This window comes from Phalacrocorax carbo, chromosome 1 (assembly GCF_963921805.1).
Source record: "Phalacrocorax carbo chromosome 1, bPhaCar2.1, whole genome shotgun sequence".
Taxonomy (NCBI): domain Eukaryota; kingdom Metazoa; phylum Chordata; class Aves; order Suliformes; family Phalacrocoracidae; genus Phalacrocorax; species Phalacrocorax carbo.
The window spans coordinates 112,953,193-112,975,483 of NC_087513.1; the positions used below are offsets into that span (position 1 = coordinate 112,953,193).

At 40.7% G+C, this 22,291-nt stretch overlaps 1 protein-coding gene across 4 annotated transcripts in view; it reads right to left on the reverse strand.

Moving 5' to 3' along the window:
* Positions 1–22,291, reverse strand: part of APP (amyloid beta precursor protein) — a 226,668-nt gene that overhangs the window by 23,017 nt on the left and 181,360 nt on the right. For 2 of the 4 annotated variants that reach the window (XM_064470144.1, XM_064470131.1), the window contains 2 exons: positions 6,922–7,143; positions 65–118 (listed from right to left, as the gene is read on the reverse strand). In XM_064470144.1, the coding sequence (XP_064326214.1) occupies positions 65–118; positions 6,922–7,143 (276 nt within the window). The remainder of the gene's footprint in view (positions 1–64; positions 119–6,921; positions 7,144–22,291) is intronic. The other 2 variants (XM_064470153.1, XM_064470139.1) reach the window with 1 other exon arrangement.

Sequence of the window (22,291 nt, forward strand, 5' to 3'; positions counted from 1 at the left end):
CTCAAGCAGACCACATGCATGCTGGGAAAACACAGGTTAGGTAAAAGCCATGCAAGTTATATACCTGGTCGTGTGGTGAGTCCTCTGTCTGCAGCTGGGCGGGCATCAACTGGCTCAACTGGGCATGTGCAGAAAAGAAACAAAAAAACAAATAAAAAATAAACAAAAACCCCCAAAATGATAAAGTCAACTGCTCTTCCGTTGGGCCAGTGCAGGAGAGACATACTGCGTAAACAAAGTTACCAAACCAACAGCTAGAAAAGATCTGCCTTTAGTTAATCCTGAAGTAAAAGAAAGGGATGGGCACAACTCCAAGAGAAAAGCTTCACAGCTGATCAATTGACAGCTGTCAATTTTACATCATATATCTGGTTACTGCTTAAAGTGAGAAGCCATCAAGATTGAAGAATTTCTGTCAATAAAGTGAAACTATATTCATTATGTGCAACCAGTTGTCTGATCAGAATTGATCGTTCAGGCAGCAAGAACAGACATGATGAGTGAGTTCTTGTGGCCAGTCTTGATCAATGCTGACTTATAAACCCACTGAATCCTGACTCCTTTTCCTTTCAATAGGGATTCTTTACAGCCCTAGCTACATGGTTTGAAAAAAGCAAAGCACATTTTGAAAATACAATCGATACTGCCTTCCAATACGCTCCCATTTGTAGACAGCAAATTTGTCTTCCAATTTTTGAAAGGGAAGCAAAGGAGAAACACCACTTTCTACCCACTTGTGTGTCATACAGAGTTTTAAAACTCTTGTATTACTATACTAATGCTTTACCAGCTGAAACCTAAGGCTGATGGAGCTCACTGGCATTAGCAGAAAATAGGATGTGCAGAACTTTTAGAGCTGCCTTGGTTAAGTCCAAACTGAACATACTGGAGAAGTTCATTAAAACATTCAGATTTTACCCACACGCACACTTTTTTTTTTTGTTTTTCTCTTTTGCTCCCATACTGTTGGCCTTCCTTATCTACCCAACTGCCACTCTCAGAAAGAAATTAAATTCAGAAATAAAATTTTACATTGTAGCTTGGAATCCAGAATTTTTAAAATAGGATATTCAAATTAATTTGAATTTCAGGATTCAAGTATGAACCTTCTAATCAGCAGTAAGAGAGCCACAATAACATAGGAAACCTGACAAAAGTACAGTTTTGAATCATGAACTGTTCACTGTATTTGGCATCAGAAAATCACACTGCTCTTATGATACTGCTGACTTAAGCAAGGGGACTGCCCATCTTCTTAGAGGTCTGTGTCACTTGCTCAGTGTTCCTATGGGTTTGATAAACAACCGCCCATGCTTGTAAGCGAGAGCCCTTGTGGCACCCATGCCCTTTGTACACGGGAGATGACTGCAATAGCTCCTGCCGCCAGAAAAAAGCAGTAAGTCAGCTTTATAGCAGCCGTGGACTAAAAACGCACCTGCACATCTGACTTGCTTGTGTTTCCAGAAGGGCAAAATTTTCACAGAGCTTGCTGGTCTGGTGCTGCAGAGACAAGCCATCAAACCACCTTCCTTCACAGCAGTTCAAGTGGCACTAGCAGACCATGTAATTGCTTTCCTTACAAAGCGCTATACAAAAACCAATTTCCCTCCTTAACTAAAAACTACTATTTTGAGTATTTTCCTATTTAAGTCTTCTGCTAGGTTTTCCAATATTGTCGGCCCCAGCCCTCAGGCAGGTCAGCAGTAATTTTCAGTGGAAAGGACTGAAGGGAAGAAACAACCAAGGACCAACATTACCAAAACTGCTCCTGCAGAACCCTCCTCTGTCACGCTGGCCCCCCCACCTCCTCCCTAGAAGCCTGATGGGTTTTATTTCCCTTTCTCTCCCCACTCTGTAACCCTACATTTCCATAGCTACTGCAACTGAGAGAGCAGGTTGTGGCTAGCAATAGAACTGGGAGTAGGTGAAGGGACAAAAGGAGAGAGGAAGTTTCTGTTGTACAGTAGCACGGACCTGACCTCAGGGCAATGCAGTGTTTGTGGAGTTAGGTGAAAGTATTAATAATGAATAATTCTTCTTGCCATCTATAGTTTTGAGAGCACTTAGAAAGCTCGGAGCCAAGGGTCTTGCAAAGCAGATTGTAATTCCAGGCACCTCAGTGTAACGCACCCCAGGCAGCTCGATACAAAGAAAGGCTGGCTTCTGGAGAACCCTGAGCTGCCACCTTTTGAATTTCAGTTGCATTTTAAAACCTGCTTGCTCCTGCCTTGGTACCGATGTGTGCACGAACAGCAGTTAACTCTGAAAAATCTTGTCCGTAGGCTTCCTCATTGCCTGCCCCACTGGACCACACTACCTCCTAGTTTAAACAGTTTAAACCTATTACAGTATTTATCAATAGTCAAAACTCTGAAGATGTACTATGTATTACTATAAAAACTGCATTCCGTTTGATGCTCCAGAATCATATTTCTCTTGAACACACTTCCATGTGCACAGAAGTACACAGAATTAGGACCAAAAATTTATCTTCCAAACAGCCTCACAGAACTAAATTGGTAGATACCTGCTTACGCTGACTATGCAGGCTTCATACAGGGTACTCATCCCACCTTATATCTAATGCTAATACATCTCAGAAGAGGGAGAGAGAATGTGGTAGCTTCTCTTTTCAAAAATAAAAGAAAGGTGAATCAAAAAGCCCAAAAGCTGGTATAAAGCAGCAGGCAAGGAGAGCTATGTGATGCTCACCTAGTAACAACAGTGTTGGAGGGAGTAACTGGCCAGGTCATAAGGATAATGCAGTATATTCACAAAAATCTCACTTTAGAGAAATACTTTGTCACTAAGGCTAAGTGTGATTGCACAGTAAAATACAAAGGGTAAAACACTAAACCCAGTTAGTCATCGGCAAAACGCCCAGGGACCTTGGCAGTGTCAGAGCTTCACAGCTGTTGGGGTTTTGCCCCCACCTCTGAGGATGTGTTTTCATTGTTAAAATACAATTTCCTGACAGTTTGGTGGTGCCTTCTGCAGTGTCCTCAGAGAGCATTTTTCATTGACCTAATTTGTGTCGCAATACGCTAGACATACGTTCAGCTATTCAGGCTGTGTAGCGTATTACCCGGTGCGGTGCTTTGGATTCATGTCTGTGGACATTTACTGGGAAACTACCTCAGGGAAACAACAAGGAAGGAAATACTTTCAGAGAATACTGAGCCACCCTAGACTTTCAAGGTCTTTTTATTTTTAGACTGTTTTTCACTCATTCATCATAAAAAGCAATTTTAGTAAAATAAACTCTGCATAAACCCCATCCTTTTACCTAAACATGCAGTTTAGATTGAGAAAATTTCAAATGGAGTTATGAAGCCTTGAGATTATATGGCAACGTACCAATCCAATACATTATTAATATCTCTGCATGAAACCTGAGATTAGATCATGGCCACAGAAGAAAACAGGCATGGGAACTAGTGACAAATTTAAGGTATTTTTGGTAGTATTTTAACTTCATCACTTGTATGCAGAATACTGGATGCTTTGAAACTAAGACTTACTGGCTGCATTTCCTTCCGCTTTTTCCACAGCCACATTTTGGTTTAAGCATTGCCTGAATGGTTCATTAAAAACAAGTCCTGTCGCTGTGGCTGTGCCGGAGGGGGTGGGATCCTAACCCAGCCAGCTCTAGGATCTGTTTAGCTGCCTCTCAGATGTCAACGACCCCATTAGAAATTTGTTTTGACAGTAAAGCAAATTTGTAATGAGGTAAATGATTTACCTGGTGTGCCTGCTCAGGACTGAATAAAACTATTGCTTATACAGTGCAACAGCTCTTTGCAGTGAGGAAGTTCGAGACTCTCATTCTACCTAGAAACCCACCTGCACAGGGCGAGCTGTTAGCACTCTGAATCTGTGTTCAGCTGAGTTTTAAAAAAGTTGACTTCAGCTTTCAAACTAGTTCAAAACAGTATCAACAACTGAACTTGTGACTTGCCTGCCATCTGAAACTCCTCTGGTAGTCTCTGTTAAATCTGGTGGACCAACTGCTCAGCAGATTTCCCAGGTACCAGGCTGTTCACATAGAACATGCTGTGGTTTTCTTGATGGTGCTGAGTATCTTCAGCCCTCACCCAAGTAAATGGGAGATGAGATGCTCAGTTCTCTGACCTTTGCTGGCGTGCTCGGCATCTCCCAGCAGCAAGAGATGCTGACAGTCACTAAGACTGCAATAGTTAGTCACTCTACAGTATCTGAGATTTCTCTAGCCATGATTTCTGAAACTACACTTTTTTGATCAATGGTTATTTGTTAAGAAACAGCAGTAACTTGCTTAGTACTGCATAAAATAGAAAAACCTCTCTCCATAAGGGGAACTTATTGCATGAAAAACAGACTATGCAAAAAGACCTTCAGTGGAGAGGGAGAGGAAAAAAAGAGGAGAAAATGGTGTCAATTGTTATTTACTTCTTGCTACTTCCGAAGCATGTTATAACAAGACAGACACACGTTTTTGGAAGACATTTAGACAAAGCCTGGAATTAGACCATAGCCACAGAAGAAAACAGGCATGGGAAGCGAGGACAAATGGCACAGTTAGTCCTGGGTTTCCGGAACAAAGATGTGGGAGACAAACACAAAGGAAAAAGATGGGGCTGTGAAATCCCCCTTTGATACTACGGGCAAAGGCACAGAGAGGGTATCTAAAGAGAGAAAGAAGGTATTGTAGGCATGATCACATTGACAGCATCATGGTCTGGGTAGATGACAGAGAAGTATAATGGGAAACAAGGAGGACTTGGAAGAGGTTTAAGTCATCAAACAATTTCTATTTCTAACTGTGCAGACTTAAATGCTAATAATGGTTGGCCTAGAAGAACAGTTTGCCACAGTAACTTCATGATGAATTCAGTCCTGGTATCAAAAAAACCCAACCCTTAACTGCCAACAACTTAAAGGCATGAAAGTTGAAAGATGTTCCCACAGTAAACATTAAGAAGTGCTGCAACAAACCATGTATGCATTCAAATGCAGTTTTCATAATTAAACAGTGTATTATTCAAGGCAGAAGAGTTTTTGTTTCTTATTTGCTGTCAAACATTTTAAAAGGAGAACCATGCTCAATATACTTGCCAATGGGAATTCAGTGTCACATTGAAGTATGTACCTTTCATTATTAAATTCTGGGCTTAGTCAGGTTTCTGAAGGAAAAAAAAGGCTTGTGTGATTAAACTGTGGGCATGTCTGGGTGCATCTGTGTACCTAATAACTTCTGAACTTGGTGACTGAAATCCGTACAGTTTGAAAGCTTGGAGGACAAACTTCAAAAGTAATTAATTTTCCCCCTCCAAGTTTCATGAAAGCAGGCAGAGGGTATAGAAATTGATGCCCTTATGCCTCAACTATGGAAAAAAACTGCAGCGAGAGCTCTATTGGAAAATTCCTGCAGGAGAGACACCACCAGCTGGACTGTGGCCTGCTCCTGGCAGACAGCCTTGACACATGCACTATAGGAGGTACAGCTGATTCCCCAGGAAATTGAAGTTTAGCCTGCCAGTCTGGTCAGCCGTTTGTACTACTTATCAGCACCTGACGCAATCCAGCCAGATGCTCTTGGCCGCTCAGCACATCACTTGGCTGCAAGTGCCCTCCAGACACGTCTGGAGTCCTTGTCACCATCTCCCATCCTCTGGTTCTTGCTCCTGGCCAGTCTACTTAGTTTACTCTAGCTCTCTCTGCTCTTTTTCTTGACTCCCTGGCGGTCTGATTTTAGCCCCGCTCCTGACCACCCTTCTCCTCTTCCCCTCAAATTTGGTACACTTCTGCCTCATGGGTTTGTTGACCTTCACTCCAATCCTAGCCATGTCTTTTCTTTTGCTTGACCTTAGGCTTCTCTGTCTCCTGGGGATGACCCACCTTGACCACAAAACTGGTTCTGACTCCACTGATTTCACCGGGCACCAACACTAGACCTTGCAAATCCATGTTCACACACCATGTTTCATCTCCCAAGCACCCAGCTGCCCACAGTCACTCACACATCATGCTGGAGTGAGACTAACTGTGTAAGGTGGGTCTCAAAACTCATTCTAAAAGCAGGTATAGCCTAAGACAGTGGTTTCAAAAGACTGCTGGAGGATGTTAAAGTCTGTGCAGTTCAGCTACAAATCACAGATCCACAAAACACAAATTTGCCTGAAAAAAGTCTTCTGTAGATCCAGCCTCTGTGAATCTACTGCTGCTTTGCAGTAACAAACTTCCACTATTGGGATTAACTTAGCACTGAGTTGAACTGATAAAGGAAAACAAACACAACAGCAGGAACTTGAATGACATGATCGAAGCCCCTCAGGTTTCTGATTAATTGGCTCTGGAACCTAAGTAAACTACCAATTCCAGATTATACATAAATTATTAAAGTATTATGCAGTCACTTCAATAAATTAGTGCACGAGCAACATAAAATACCCCTCAGGAAAAATGTTTTCACTAGCCAGTTGCACTGCTGAGTATGCAGGAACATTTCTGCAGTACCTTCCAGAAAACCAGTGCAGGGGGAAATAAAAATCAACTCTCATGCTAGGATTGTGCTGGATTTGTAATCATGTTCACATCAGCAAATAAAAAAACTCTTCCTTAACTAAAACACTCCCTCAATCATGGCACAAATCTAACAACTTATCTAACTCCCTTAGCTCATTGTCACCTATTTTATAAGACTGTCACTCATGATTTGCTGGAACACCAAAATTTGTTGGGTGTCTGAATTCCAAATTCTAATCAGGATTTTCTGTTCCATCAAAGAGACATAGCTGACACAGCAGACCAGTTCTAAACTTAGATTTGAGAGCTTCTATCCTGCTTACATCAGAAAGATGTCAATTCTCAGGGAACAACATGAAGAGAGAGCACAAAGCTCAATTCGGAATATTCTGCGGTTTCTGCCCCTATTGTACATACCTTCATTTTCAGTATTGGCTGGAACAGAGTCAACACCAAAGGGATGCCATGGCTGAAGGTCATCTAGGCTGAACTCTCCATCCACTGGAAGAAGTTCAACTGTGGTCTTAGTTTCCGTCAATGAAGGCATGAGAGCATCATTTCCATAGCTGATTCTGGGTTCGCTGATCATATTGGCCAAAACATCATCAGAATAGTTTTGCTCTTTCTGAAGTAATTCATCTGCAAGGAAATTTCAACACAGAAACTATCTGAAGGAGCCGGCATTTCTGAGGACCTATTTCCAATGCTATTAAAGTAATAATTTACTGTCATGAGATTCTGTTTTCTTCTGATAAAGAAAAACCGTAAAAGCTTGGAATAGTCAAAACTCTGTGAAAAGCACTGCTGCTAAGTAAGGCATTTTTTGGAAACATCAACCAGAATTGTTCAATACCATTTCCTACCCACATTTCTACCACATAACCAATCGCAGGTCTGTGCTTTACAAGTCCCTGGACTCCTCCCCACCACTTTTAAAAGAAACACAAATCAATTCTCTTCAACTCAACATGTTGCCATAAGTCAACACACAAGGAGTCCACAGGAAGGAACGCCTTCTTTATTCCCCCTTCCTCTTAAATGCTATCAAAGCTCACCGTGGCACTTAAATTCTACATCACTGCAACAGTTATGTATTAAATTTGGCTTACTATAATGCACTGAATCTGAAGAACCATTTGTTCTTTTAACATATACAACTTCGCCAAAATACCAAAGCTGCTCTTCGCTAAAAATCCAAGTGGTAATAGGTATCTGTAGGTAAATTATTTTACAAGAAACCAGGGCCTAAAGCTGTGCAATACTGCTAGGCTGGGTTTTTCTGGAGTTAAGCAAAGTGAGAACAACCGAAGCACTTTTCAGCTCCATCAGGTGTATAGGACAGACTGTCCAACTCAGTGTTAAAAGTAAGCTTAGAGGTTGTGTGTGCTTCTTTATTCCAACTCCCTTCTCCCACTGACGTTCACCCACACTTGATCTTCCCCTTCACTGCTATTTTGTTTGTAGGAGCAACACACTACTTGCAGGTACTTTGGGAGAACTTGGTGGAGATCAGCACATTCAAGTAAGCACGCAATTGCAATGAAGAAAATAACTAACCGCTAATAACGCATCAATGTAATTGGTACGCACCATTACAGTTCAGAATCAAAGACTGTAAAGGTTACTCAAGTGCTTGCACACATGAGGGCACACATATGAGCTGATGATACAAAAGCTTTTATTAAGACTGGCTTCTCTTTTCACTTCATTAGGGACCCCCTGACTGTCACTGCTTCACACCCACATCTGCAACCTGTAGCGATTCAGGGACAGGAATCCCCATTCTATTTGACAGACCCTTTATGTCACTCTGTAGGGGCTCACTTATTTTCCTATATAATCAGTGAGAAAGTGCATCTACATTTCTACACAGAGCAGAGCTTTATAGCCCTCAGTAAAATCTTTTGAATGTTATTTCCCTCCCAACCTTATATTGTGCCGTACCACCACAGAAGTACACTGCACCCATGCAGCAGCCCTCAGTAAGGATCCCCAGCAAGTCAGAAGCATTAGAGCTGGCACTGCTTCATCAGCTGCCTTTATAAACAATGACGTAGTAGGACTCTGCTCTGTAATATGTCTCTGTAATAAAGACTCCCTCATAGTGAGATAGTTGATGCAACCCTCTGCCACCCCATTACTGCACCAAATTCAGGACATCAAAACTAAAACAAAAAATTGTAACCCCGGCCCTGGGGCAAATATGGGTCTTGAATCTTGTAAAATAGTGTTTTAAAGCAAATTTTCCTGTTTAAACAGCAATTGCTTTAGTAGACAGTAAGCCTAATGTGTATACAAAATTTAATTCTGTGATTTAATTTGTTCATTAGGAGGACTTACTAGGACAGTATAGAAAGCCTACATAACACTGAACTGTTTCTCCCTTTGCGGTCATGCTACTGAAAACAGTATTATTTTATAAGATACCTAATAAATCTTCAGCATGGAAGGCAAGTCCAATTTTTGCCTCCCCACTGCACTTAGACTAACCCTTTATCAAATTAAAGCGTCTCCTTGTATCAGAGGAGATGCAGATGAAGCACCTCGATACTCTGAGCAGACACCGTATCACATGACAGATACTAATTTTCATTAGCTAGGGATGAAGAGGCTTCACAGAAAAGGACCTGGATATTAGCGGCCTGAGAGAGAAGCCTGGCATTCAAGTGCCCTGCAGGGAGCCACGGGTGATACCAGCCGTGCATGTTATTTACCAAGTCATCATGAACCACAGGGAAGCGAGTATTACAGTGCTGCTGAGCATCTTAGTGCCTGCAAGCCTTTTGGACCCAGGAATGAGAAGGATTGATGTTTTGGGGTGCAGCTCCCCATGTTCTCATTGTCCTCCCCATCCCCAGGGGATCGTGTGGGGCAGCTGCGGAGAGCTGTAGCCCAGGCAGTGGCGGCCAGGAGCTGTGCCCCCATTGCCCCTTTTCTCTGGGTGGTGCTGATCTTCCACGACTCCTATGCCTTTCCCACTGCTGATGCGCTCTGTTTTCTGCAGACAGCTCCTGCCCTTGGAGAAGGACAAATGGTTCACGAGAATAAGGAGCAGAGGGAAAAGGACCTGGCCTCCGGCAGCGAAGGAAGGGCACCAGGGCTGGGACTGGGCCTGGGGGGAGGCCACAGTGCAGGCATGGCTGGGCCCACCAGGCTGACAGCGAGGGGCACCTGACTCCCATCACGATACTGTGATTATATCCAAATCCCTAGAGGCTGGCAGGGATGCGTACACAAAGTTTCTCTCTCTCTACACTACCCAACTGGGAGCATGTCATCGCTGGCGCTTGCAGGCTCCATTGTTTCCCATTCAGCTGCGGCGCACAGCACGGACATTAACTGACCTGCACAATAGCTCAAGTGAGGCGGACAGATACTACAACCAACAGATTATGATCGCATCCATTTCACAAGCAAGGAAACAATGGCCAAAATGAATCAAGCCCATCTGACATGATGAATCAGACACTGAACGACAATGAGAAATTGGAAGTTCCTGGCTTAGAAACTGTGCTGGAGTCCATCAGACTGAGGCAGCTGTGTCTGCATTGAGTAAATTATTTGCAAACAATTGTTTCAATCTCTGAACTGCTAAAAAAGTTTGCCCTTGGATTTCCAGTTATCAAGACTGGCTGGCCAAGTCCAAGATCAATTTTTCAGTGCTGATTTTGTTCAGAGTATTGATGGCTAGTTGAATCATCAGTTACGCTAATAGAAAGCCTTATAGCCTCGTTGTTACCCATCCAGAGTATTCCCTCCCTTTATCACAACTGCCAGCTCAATTCCCCCACCCTGCAGAAGACAATTCCCCTAAATAAGCAGGGAGTACAGACACAGCTGGAGGCTAGGATGTGCATTCAAGACTGTTTCAGGGGTTTTCTTTGTGTGGTGAATATCTTCATTATTAGGTGCTGAAAATAGAGATTCTAGACTGCTCATCAAAATTTCATCTCCTGTCAAACCAACAGGACAAAAACCCCATGACAATCTTCCTATAATAAGACTTTTTGTTGCTGTTGTTGCTTGGCTCATTATCTCCTTGTAGCGTTCTGCTAAGTCCCTCCATCGAGGAGGATGTTGAAACTTTTTGTCGTTCTGAGAACATGTGCTCAAAAGCGACCATGACCTTGGGAAAAACCCACAGTCACCTGGGATCTCAATCCTCCCAGCAGCTCTGGATGTAGCGTAAGGACGCACAATTACTGCTTCTCCTTCAGGCACCCAAACCCTGTCTTTATCAGGATGAGACCTAGGCTCACTTCTGGTACTTCAATAAAACACTTCTGGGAATTATCATCAGGTCTAAGGAAGTTTTACTCATTCTTGGACTCGCTGCAGGCATTTCCCCATGGGTACTGGGTAGTAGCAGTAGTCTATCAACCTAGATGTTGTTGTTGAGTAGCAGTAGTAGTAGTACGTACTACTCAACAACAGCATCTAGAAAAACTGAAGTGAAATATGTTTGGGGAATTAGATAAAATAGAAGGGTAGTACCACTACAACCTCCTTTCAAATCCATTCTCTTATCCTGCAGGGACACATATAGAGCCAAAAGCGAAGAAGCAGCAGAGGAAAAGAAATAAAACTTATTACAAAATCTTCTGGTGGACACCGGATTGTTAGAAGCTATTTGTCCACAATGCCCCTAGACCACACTTCTTACAAGGCTTTGCAAAAAGCACTGTACCAGCGAAGATACCATGACAAATCCCGACAGAGGTGATGGAGTCTTGCAGTGGCAAAAACCATGCTATTTTGTGACTTTATCTAGGTTTTATTGGCATACAGTATTTGTTTCCAGTGTTACTCTGGGGCATACACACTCCAGTCCCCACCTGGCATAGCTATAATGACAGAAATCTCATGTGGAACAGCTCCACTTGCTGCCCCAAAATGCCAGCAATCCAATAGTTATCTTTCAAACCATCATTTTTATTTAGTTCATAGTTCATGATTTAAAATTTCCAAAAGTAATCATAATATTTGTTTGTTGTGTTTTCTCTTCAAGGAGCCTATCTGCCAGATGAAAAGCTCTGCTATGACTATCATGTGCAAGACTTCTGAGTTTACTTGAAAAGCAGCTTTAAAATTGACAATTGTAATTTTGAAAGTTCTATAAAGCAATTTAACGTCTTGAACCAGATGAGAAACAAAGTGCACTGAAAAAACCTCTTCTAAATACTAATTAAAGACACCATCAAGTTACCTGCCAGTTTTGACCCAACACCAAACTTCCTTTGTAGAACAACATTGACATGAGATAATATATATTAATTCAACAAATACAGGTTTCGGAACCAGCTCAAATAAACTGGTACAAATGCAGAGTCCTACTGCCTCATATTCATCATCTTACCAGTCATCATTCAGTCTGAACTGAACAGATGTTCTTCCCAAAGTTACAGTTGCTTTTAAACACGTGCTTTCAAAATGACAAAATTAAGAAGTGTCAGCAACCTCCTTATTCTTCTTAATGGCAGAAATTAGAGTGCTTGAGTCACAGCAATTGTTTCATTTGCACGTGCACACATATTACACCAATTTGAAGACAGTTTAAATCATGCAAATGCTGCATGTCACTATTAGGATTCGCTAAGAACATTTACACAATCATTTATAACAGTGCATGTGATAAGAGGTAACAGGTTTAGATGCAGTTGTCTGTTTGTCCTACTTTAGGGGCTAATTATATATGCCATAGTTCATAATCTTCAACACAAGCATGTGCCCAAAGGAGTTGCACTGATGTAATGCAGTCAGGTTTTAACTAAATTTGAATGTCTGTATCTTGTCAGCTGTATGAATCAAAACTCCCCAAACTGGTAAATATGAAAACAAGACCTCCTCAAAGGCTTTGCCTTGGTGAATACTTTAAAACAAAACAAACCCAAAACATTATTTACCTGAATATCTGCATTTATATTAGTGCTTACAAAAACTGACAGCACGCTTGTAACCCAGTTATGCTAGCAGCACAAACTTGATGCAAATGAACAGACATATTTCACATTCAGAAAGCACATATATTTCCCCACAAGTCATTTCTACTGAGACATGTAGTAAATAAGCGTTTATATAGGGAACTCAAAAATACAAAGTATTAGTAGCACAAGTGTTTTAGGAAGGTCCAAAGGGCTTTCTGCACCTGTGATGAATGCAAATTCTAATGGAGTCAGAAAGGTAGTTCAGTCACTTGTATATCCTGTGGATTTCATATATGTAATTTATTGCATCAAGTAGGAGTCCCTCCTCTGAGGCGAAAGGAGAGAATATACCAGAAAATACCATGGGTATTTCCTCCAGCCTCTGCCCAAGTCAGAGGAAATTTCAAGCACGTGCTTAGATTTAATCACACTGTAGTCTGTGCCTAACCACAAGGAGTTAAGCTCCACTGAATTTCAAGCATATTGTTATTCTAAGGTGTTTTGCTGAATCAAATATAAGATTATAATGCTACATACTACTAGGTGTCATAATTATAACATTATCAAGCTGCAAAACACAATTACGTGGTATTCAGTGTTGAACTAATTTGTAGAGTACAAGTCAAGTATAATTTAGAGAACAACTCTGATGAGAACTTTATCGGAAGTGACCTGCCTACTGGAATGTGTGAGTGGCTTTCTTGCCTGCATGCTTTGATAAGAGAGTGATCTGCTAGATCTGTGAAATACTGGAAATGAGCCCAACCTGTAATGCTCAGACCCCTATTGACAGAGAAACGTGACCACCCCATCAGATTTAAGCTGCTTCTCTTCTCCTGGTTAGCCTGTGAAATTATACCACAGGTGGCCTTATCTGGAAACTTTTACAGTGCAGTATGTCTCTCTCTCAGGGTTAAACTGAGACTGAAAGAGCAAGAACCATGGAAATCAGTATTTCATAGTTCTTACTTCCTGTCCTTCAGAGACATCACCGCTAGGGCAAGAATAAGTAGCAGCAGTAGTTTTTCAGATTTCAGAAATTTCTTATGTGTATGAAAATCTTGTTCAATAAGGTGAAACAACTTTTCCTTTTTCAAGTTCTCAGAAAATGAACATTTAAGGTATTATAAAACAGCTGACTGAAGAAATTTTTCCTAGAAGTTAGTAGAAGAATAACCACCCCATAGCCTTAGACAATACCCTGTTCCCTAAGAACCAAACTTCAGAAGAAATACACCTCTGAACTTAAGAATAGCTGCAATATTTAGAACATACTAAAAAGAACATGTTTCTAACACATTTTTAAAAAAACCACAACTTTATCACTTTCATTTCTTTCCCATTTCTGGCTGCTTCTGCTCTTTCAGCATATGTGAATTTCAATGTTTCCCAAATCCCATCATAAAGACAACACAAGTGAGTCTCCTCCTCTAAGCAAGTACACGTAATAATGTTTCAGTTACATTTGCCTTGCAGACTATTTAACTTAAATTAAAAATAAACCCAAGGATGTTTAACTTAGATATAGAGCAATTGTCCTTTTGCAGGTAGATCCCGTTATAACAAGTTTTCTGGTAGTGAACAGTGTTCAAAGCACAAGCAAGCTTGGAAGATCCAATTGAGGAAAACATTTATTACCATGTAGTGATTAATTTCAATATGACCTAGGTGACTTGTTCATTAGGGATGGACTTCAGCACAAATCCAAGTTTTGTACATGGCTATGCAATTGCAGAGACCTTTGAGCAAAGGTTCATGAGAATTTCCACATCACTTCATCGAGGAAGAACCAGAATCATCCTCTCCCATTTTTACAGCCTGCTCTGGAGCTCAAGGTCTTGAAATTTTGTCTGATTTTGTAAGAAGGCTGCTATGACACTCTTTACCTTCAATGAAAGAATATTGTAATTACTACAGACCCTTAGCTACCTGATAGCTACATGAATTAGTTATTAGCTAAAATTAAGTATCAATATATGGCTATAGATGTGTGCACATTTATCATTTTTTTAAATATTTAACAGCAAGTCATCTGATTAATGACTGCATTTCCCCTTCAGTTCAAAGCCGAAAGTATTAAAGGAAGTTTATGAGATAAAGTCAGTCCAAAACCAGAAGCTTGTGTGATCTCCAAAAAAGAGTTATTAAATAGAAATTAAAGACCCTGCTCTTCCCTTTCACAGCTTCAAGCCTTTTTGCCCATTTCTGTCTCCTTCCCTTCCTCTCATCCCCTCCCCATTCAATTTAGTTAAATTAATAATATTGTCTCAGAAAAATGATTCACCATTCATAGCCTCAGAAGCTCTGGATTAAAATGCAGAAAAATCCTATTTCCATGTTATGGCTCTCTTTTAGGTAAAAACTTGAAATGAAACATAGTTTTTTGTACTAGCATGTGGAAAGTTCCTCTCCAGGTACGATGACGGCAACCTGACATTAAGGTAGACAAGGAAATATTAAAAAATGCTTGGGGAAAAAATTGAATTGAAACTCTATACTGCAATCAGAACATACATTGTATGTCACCATCCTGATCCACATAAGGCACTGTGACAAATTCCCCAGGTTTAAATTTAACTCCACATTTAATTCCAAATTAACATATCATTAAGTGCTTCAAAATAGGCTGAAGAGTCTAAATTGTAACAAATAAACAGCCCCCCACAATCATCCCTGACATTTCTGCCAGATGAATCAACATTCATTATTCCCCCTTAGTCTTGTGTGAAGCAGAAAAAGGCAAGTACATTTCCAACCTAAATAAGTAGGCTGTAAGGCTTATAAGTGAAACTGTCCTGCAAAAAAGCGTTTATATGAGAAATGGCTCTGGAATTTTATTGTCTTGTTTTCTGAAAATAATTATTTACTTTATTTATTTATAAATTATTTATTGGTATTATTTACTGATAAAAATGATCAGAGTTATTTGTCACACTTATAATACACAGTAAAACTCAGAACTGCAGTAGAACCTGAAACTCTACCAGTTTCTAACACCTGAAAAAAGTCAGTTACCCATCATTTTCTACAAACACTTCTGAAGAGTATGAATTCCACAACAATTTTTGATGTGTACTGAACTCGAAGGCAGCTTGGGAATCACTAAATAATCCATAAAAATATTGAAATCTGAACATTTATTTGTTGCACCTGATTCCCTTGGTCAAAGAGAGTATTTTCATTTTGACTCACTTGTAACAGTTTAAATCAGAACTCACGAAAACTGAACTGTGCAGCACCTGCTCCAGATAAAATATATTCTGCCTATTTATTAACTGCAGTTTTAGCACGTGATAGGCCAAACGTATCCTGGGTTGTCCCAGTATTCTAAAGAGATGCATTTGTTAAATTTAACAAATGTATCCATTAAATGGGAAATGACCTATTCTGATGGCTTTTACGCCATTTTTTTCATATGCACAACCTAATAGCAGGAAGCAGAACAGTGAAAGGACTGGAACTTCGCCTAGGTAGCACTATTCAGGAAAATGCATTTTTCGATTAAATTGGGCATATGAAAACCACACAGCGGGAGAAAGCTGCGCTGAGGAAAGATTGCTTCATTTGTAATCCCACATGCATGGGAACCATTAGGAGATAACTGAAACATTTCCATCAATCCAGCTGTTCCGCAAAATCAAACATCCTCAGTAATTCCCCTCCCTTTTTATCCCACTAGTAAGAGCTTGCCTAGCAGGAATAGGTCAGATACTCTTGGCCATAATAAGCACCCATGAATTTTCACTCTGCACATCTGAAGAGGAAGTTATGCTTGAGTAAAGCAAAACTTAGCACATCGTTGCATTACAGACATATTTAGCCCTCCCCCTCAGGATACCTGCCCACAGTGATGCATTTCAGGCTTCAGTGTTTGCATTCCCCTGGAAAACAATCCCAGAGACTGCTCTGGGAATGACGACTGACGTGCTAACTCTGTAATATATAATAATGCTAAAATATATAGCTTGTGCAGATGGTCTGTAACTGGTTCTCACTGGGCACTTGCAATTTGCTGGCACATAAGAATTAAGATGATTAATTTGCTTCTTTCACAATCTAACACTTCCTATTAGGAATCTGATCTTAGAGTGAGTTAGACAGAATGACACAACTGTGTTTCCAAACCAAGAAACTAGGAAAATAAAATCGATCATTCAACAGCAAGCATGAAGTGGAAGCTGTTGTTGGGGTGCCTGTGCTCCCATGATTTTGGGCTGCTTCAGCACTCATGGACACTGACTTCATTAACCTGATTTAAGATGACGGGAAGATAACATTTTTATGAATTAAATTACACGTATATTTAGTGCATCAAGAAAATTTTCAATACTAAACCACAATGACATTTCTGTAAGTGGGCAACGTTTCACTAAGCCAGTGCCTCCCCATCTGAATGGAAACTATGCATTCAGAAAGTCAGGCTCTTCTGAGCTAACCTGCTCTCAGATCACATTTGCAAGGTGAACAACTGCAAGATTTTTTCAGACTTCTGTTATCCATCCAATAAAAGAATGACATCTTAAATTTGGCACATGAGCTAATGTATTAATTCCTTAAAGTATAATGGCAAAAGCAACTACCAGGCAATACAAAAGGGAAAGGCGGAGAGAAGCCATCCTTCTTCATAAGACAGTAAAATCAGACTTTTTTAAAATTTTAGTACCACCACATGCTTTATCTGTCTTGTCTCAAAAATGAGTGATCCAGCTTTTCTTTTCACTTACACTGAAGACACAGTAGAGCAGGAAATCAACTCAAATAGATGTTTATGAACAAATCTGTAACTATGAGGTAATCCTGACCTATGATGCTTTTTAAAATCAAACGTATCCAGTATACTTATTTTAAATAATATACACACTCCTATACATTCAATGTTTTCACACACCTGTACCCCCTCTACCAGAAGAAACAATGCCCTCCGACACAGAATTTCTCGGTCTGCTGTCTCCATGACACCAGAAAATGACGTGTGAAATGACTGGAGGGTTAGACGAAAATCCTCATCAAATCCACATGTTTTCATGTATCCAGTCAAACAAGAAAAAACAGAAGAGAATACAACCAACCATTGGACAGTTATTCAAAGTTAAGTGCATTTTTTCCTTAATTCTAGGATAAAAATGCATTGCGCACAAGGTCACCTGTAGACTTCTCCAGAAGGATCTTTAAAGAAAGCTGTGAAATGGACATGGTACCAGCCTCCACCTGCTGCCACTGTGAACCCAGAGTGGTCTCTTGGTCATAAACCTCCTGTGGAACCTGCGGTGGGGATGATAACTTGCTATTTAAAAAGAAGTGTCTATGAAAAAATACTTGAGGCTAGAGTAACAGGAAGGATACAGAATAGATACTTCAAGAAGGATCTACCAATGCAGGACAGAGTACTCTAGCCATCAGCTCCTGAAGAACATCAAAGCAACACCTTTAAACATCCCACTAAAGGATGAATTATTTATAATGAAAGGCTTAAATAGCTGATGCCCAGAAAATTTTAAAAATACTTTGTTTACAATCTATGAGCCCATAATTATTATCAAAAGTTCCTGGTTTTTAGTTCTAACATTTAGACAATGAGACCAGATTTCCTTAAAGGTGTAAGTGAAAGAGAACAGTGCTTTTCAAACCAGAGGAAAAATATGCTCTTAATAAACTTCGTAAGTCCTTTCATTCTGATCAAATTTCTGAAAAGTAGATGGAAAACAAGATGCCCCATATTTTTCCCTAATGAAAAAGCCACCTTGATCCAAAGTCATGTGAAGTCATTTATCCTTTTCACAATATCTATAAAACCTGGAGGAAACTGGCTCTTATACTGAGTCGTGTTCACAATATTTATGAGATTAGAAGAGGGCTTGTGCACACAAAAATTGGGATTCATATCTTTTCTGAAGAATATTAGTGCCCATGACAAGACACAATAGACCATTTAGCTACAAAAGATGGGGAGGATATAGTATGCTACTAATGAAAGCCTTTGAGAACATCAACGTCAGTGAAGTGCATTTATATCTATTTTAATCATCTACTATTCTCTGCCTAATTTTCTATGACAGTTAAATAATCTGGACAGAAAATAAGAGATGCTTAGAAGAGGAAAATGTCGGATCTGTTTCCAGGATTTTTTTTCCTTCTCTTCTAAGCTGCAGCAAAGGACATATTTTACTAGCAGACAGAGAGTCTCCAACCTGGAGAAGCAACCAAAGTTCTTCAGCTCTTCCAAGCTTCTGAATGGCATGCAGAATTTACAAAGCCTTAGCAACATGGGACTGTCATTCCAGCTGGCAACTACCTTGGCCTATTAACATATAACACACTAAGGGAGGTCAGTTAGTTATAGTTAGTTCAACAAGAAGTGTGAAGTCCTGCTCCTGGAGAATAACAAGCCCATGCATCACTATGTGCTGGGGACTGACCAGCTGGAAAGCAGCTTGGCAGAAAAGAACCTGGGAGTCCTGGTGGACGCCAAGTTCAACATGAGCCATAAATGTGCCCTTGCTGCAAAGAAGGCAAATGGTATCCTGGGCTTCGTTAGACAAAGCATTGCCAGCAAGTTGAGGGATGTGATCCTTCCCCTCTACTCAGCACTGGTGAGGCTGCACCCAGAGTGCTGTGACCAGTTCTGGGCTCCCCAGTACAAGAGAGACATTGACTTACTGGACAGAGTCCAACAAAGGGCCACAAAGATGATGAAGGGACTGGAGCGTCTCTCCTATGAGGACAGGCTAAGAAAGCTGGGACTGTTCAGCCTGGAGAAGAGAAGGCTTGAGGGGGTATCTCATCAATGTGTATAAATACCTAAACGGAGGCTGCGAAGAGGATTGAGCCATGTTCTTTTCAGTGGTGCCCAGTGACAGGAGCAGAGGCAATGAGCACAAAGTGAAACACAGGAGGTTCCCTCTGAACATCAGGAAACACTCTTTTACTGTGAGGGTGACCAAGCACTGGCACAGGTTGCCCAGAGAGGTTGTGGAGACTCCATCCTTAGAGATGTTCAAAAGCTGTCTGGACATCGTCCTGGGCAACTGGCTCTCGGTGGCCCTGCTTGAGCAGGGGGCTTGACCACATGACCTCCAGAGGTCCCTTCCAACCTCAGCCATTCCGTGATTCTCTGGCATTGGCTGATTCCCCACATAAACAGAATACATCACCTTGTTCCAACAAGCAGCTTGATGGTATTTTATTGAACTATTTATGGCATTTACATCATTATAAAAATATTTTATAGAGGTAACAAAATGGCAAAACTGGTAGCTTAGTAAAGACCATAAGCTTGTGATGATTAAAAAAAAACACCTGGAGAAAAAAAAAGCTGAAGTGTGTTTGTATGTGTGTATATATACACACACACTTCATGTATATACACTTGGGTGGAAGAGTTCTTAATTGCTCATCAGGCAATTCAACACTTAAGGATTGGCAAAGATGACATTCCCTTGTGTCCAAAATTGAAGACGCTCCCTCTCAAGTACCAGCCAAGTAAGTGCCTGGGGCAATTCAGAAAGGACAATTCCACTGACTTCTAGAATGGCAGAAACTATAAAACTTAACAGGAATTGTCCAACCTTCCTCAGCTACAGATTTTTGTAACTACTGCAGCTGCACATTGGATCTGTGGCTGTTTATTTTATCCTGGGTAAAAAGTTCAACTCCATTTGACACCTTTATAAAGAGAAAAGGAAAGTATGGATAACAAAAACCAAAGAGGAACTGCTTTTCTTCAGAAAGAACATCTCTAGCTTCCCAGTCATCATCATGCTCCTCTGCAACTCCATCTACTGCTAGAAAGCGCCTGCTCCCAAAAGCAGTCAGAGCCCATGCTTACACTAGAAAGTCGTGAAGCGGAACAACACAATAAATAGGGACGACTGAGACATTTGTTACCAAAGTGTACTCCTATGTGAGCTAAAATGCTACTGTAGGTAGACCCAGGAGGATTTACATTGACTGGATTAAGCAGGTTTGTCAACCTGTGCAAAACTCAACTGGCCAGAGGATGAGCACCATGAATGACAATTCCTCATCTTTCTCTATACCAGTTGATTGAACTTGGTCTGTCCCAGTGTGCTTATTCATTTACCCATGCTTCAACAGCCCTGTTTTTCTTTGCCAGAAGAAAAAAAAAGGCATTATAACCACTCTGATACATGACATCAGTTGCATCAAGCAGCTGCTACCAGTGCTTTCGCCTCTAGTCTAAGAGGCCGATTAGAACTGCTTCCCATGCAGTAGACTAGAACTGCCACCTCCATGACCAACAAGCGATTTCAAGAATTTTCTAGTGTAACGTACTGAAATTGAGTCACAGGGCAATTACTGTTCTTTCTCGATATGAATTATATGGTTCTGCACGATCCCATTCCAATACCCTTGATAACCTTACAACATCCTTTTAACAAGCTAATGACACATTTAATGTATATCAACTTCCCTTTATTATTGTTACCTCAATACGGCAACCCAACTTCAAATAAAGGTGCAGAAATCCTAAGCATCACTTCATGATTTTAAATACGTTTTGGAAGTAGTGTTGTTCTCTTCAGCTAAATCTTAAGACAGAAAGTATAAGGAAGAGTTACAGAAAAACGAGACACTGCGAAGTCCCATTGCAGTCTGAAAGACATTATTGATTACATACTCAAAACATAACATTTTAATGGAGAGGATGTAGAAAATAATCACAAAAGAAATGGCACCAAACAGGACAGACACAGCATTTGCCTTTGCAAAGCCCCCAAGGGTGTGTTTTGGTTTTGCAATATAAATTCCCAAACCACAAAAATTGTTGTGCGGTATTGTCAGCCAGCAGCAAGCAGCAAATGCCCTCAAAACTTCTTAAGAAGGTAGAGAATGAATGGAGAAAAGCATCCTATTCCTACTCAGCGAAAGAAATGCAGCAAGGCTGTGGATTGACTACAGGTCAAAATCAGCAGCTAGAAACACGAAATCAACAATTAGTTGTATAAATGCTGAAAGACCAGAACCAGCTGAGGCAGCAGTAACTTTGCCCTCCACAAGTAGTCCAGACAACATGCACAGATTCAGCCTGACAGGTATAGGGACCTAATGGTTAAAGAGAAAGGGTTAAAAGAAAGCAAGCCTTCAGACATCTTTAGTCTGTAGCCTGTCCTATATTTACAGCTGTCAAGCTTTCTCTAAAAATACTTTAAAAGTCTTCACAGGAAGCTGTGAGGCAAAACTCTCTTGCTCAAATTTTGTCATGCTAAGCTGGAGCACACAAATACTTGAAATAGCACACGACTCAGAGCACACTATGCATTTAAACAGAAGCAGTGATCTGGGGTCTGTTTGTGCTTGTCCTCTCTCCCAGCTACAGAATGTGAGTGTGGCATCCAGAACATGCTGCAGAAGAATGGGATAGGCACAGTGGAACAGAATAATACAATAACAATAGCTTGATTTTATTTGTCAAGGGACAGATGAAATCATATTCTCTTACTTATTGCTATAACCAAATGTTTCAGAGCTTAGTTACGATACTGCTGTGGTAGGTGGTGCTGAATATTTCATCAGTGGTGGGCTAGAAAACATGGAGCTGAGGACATCAGTTTGGAAACAGAGCAGCAAAGACAGAATTAAAAATTCAGCTCACTGCCTGCCCATTGGACTAATGCACATAGCTCTGACGTAGCTTCTGATTCAGAAGCTGTGCCTGCTGTGCCACTCCCAGCAATAAATTGCCTTTTACATACATGGATAAGCAGTCTAATCAAATAAGGATTTAAAGCAGGATGTGCTTAAAGGAACTGCTGATTTCTCTTAAAGCCTGCCATTGCTCTTTCTGAGCTTCAGTACATATTAAATAATATATGAGATTTATCAGAGGTAAAAGGTGAGTACAA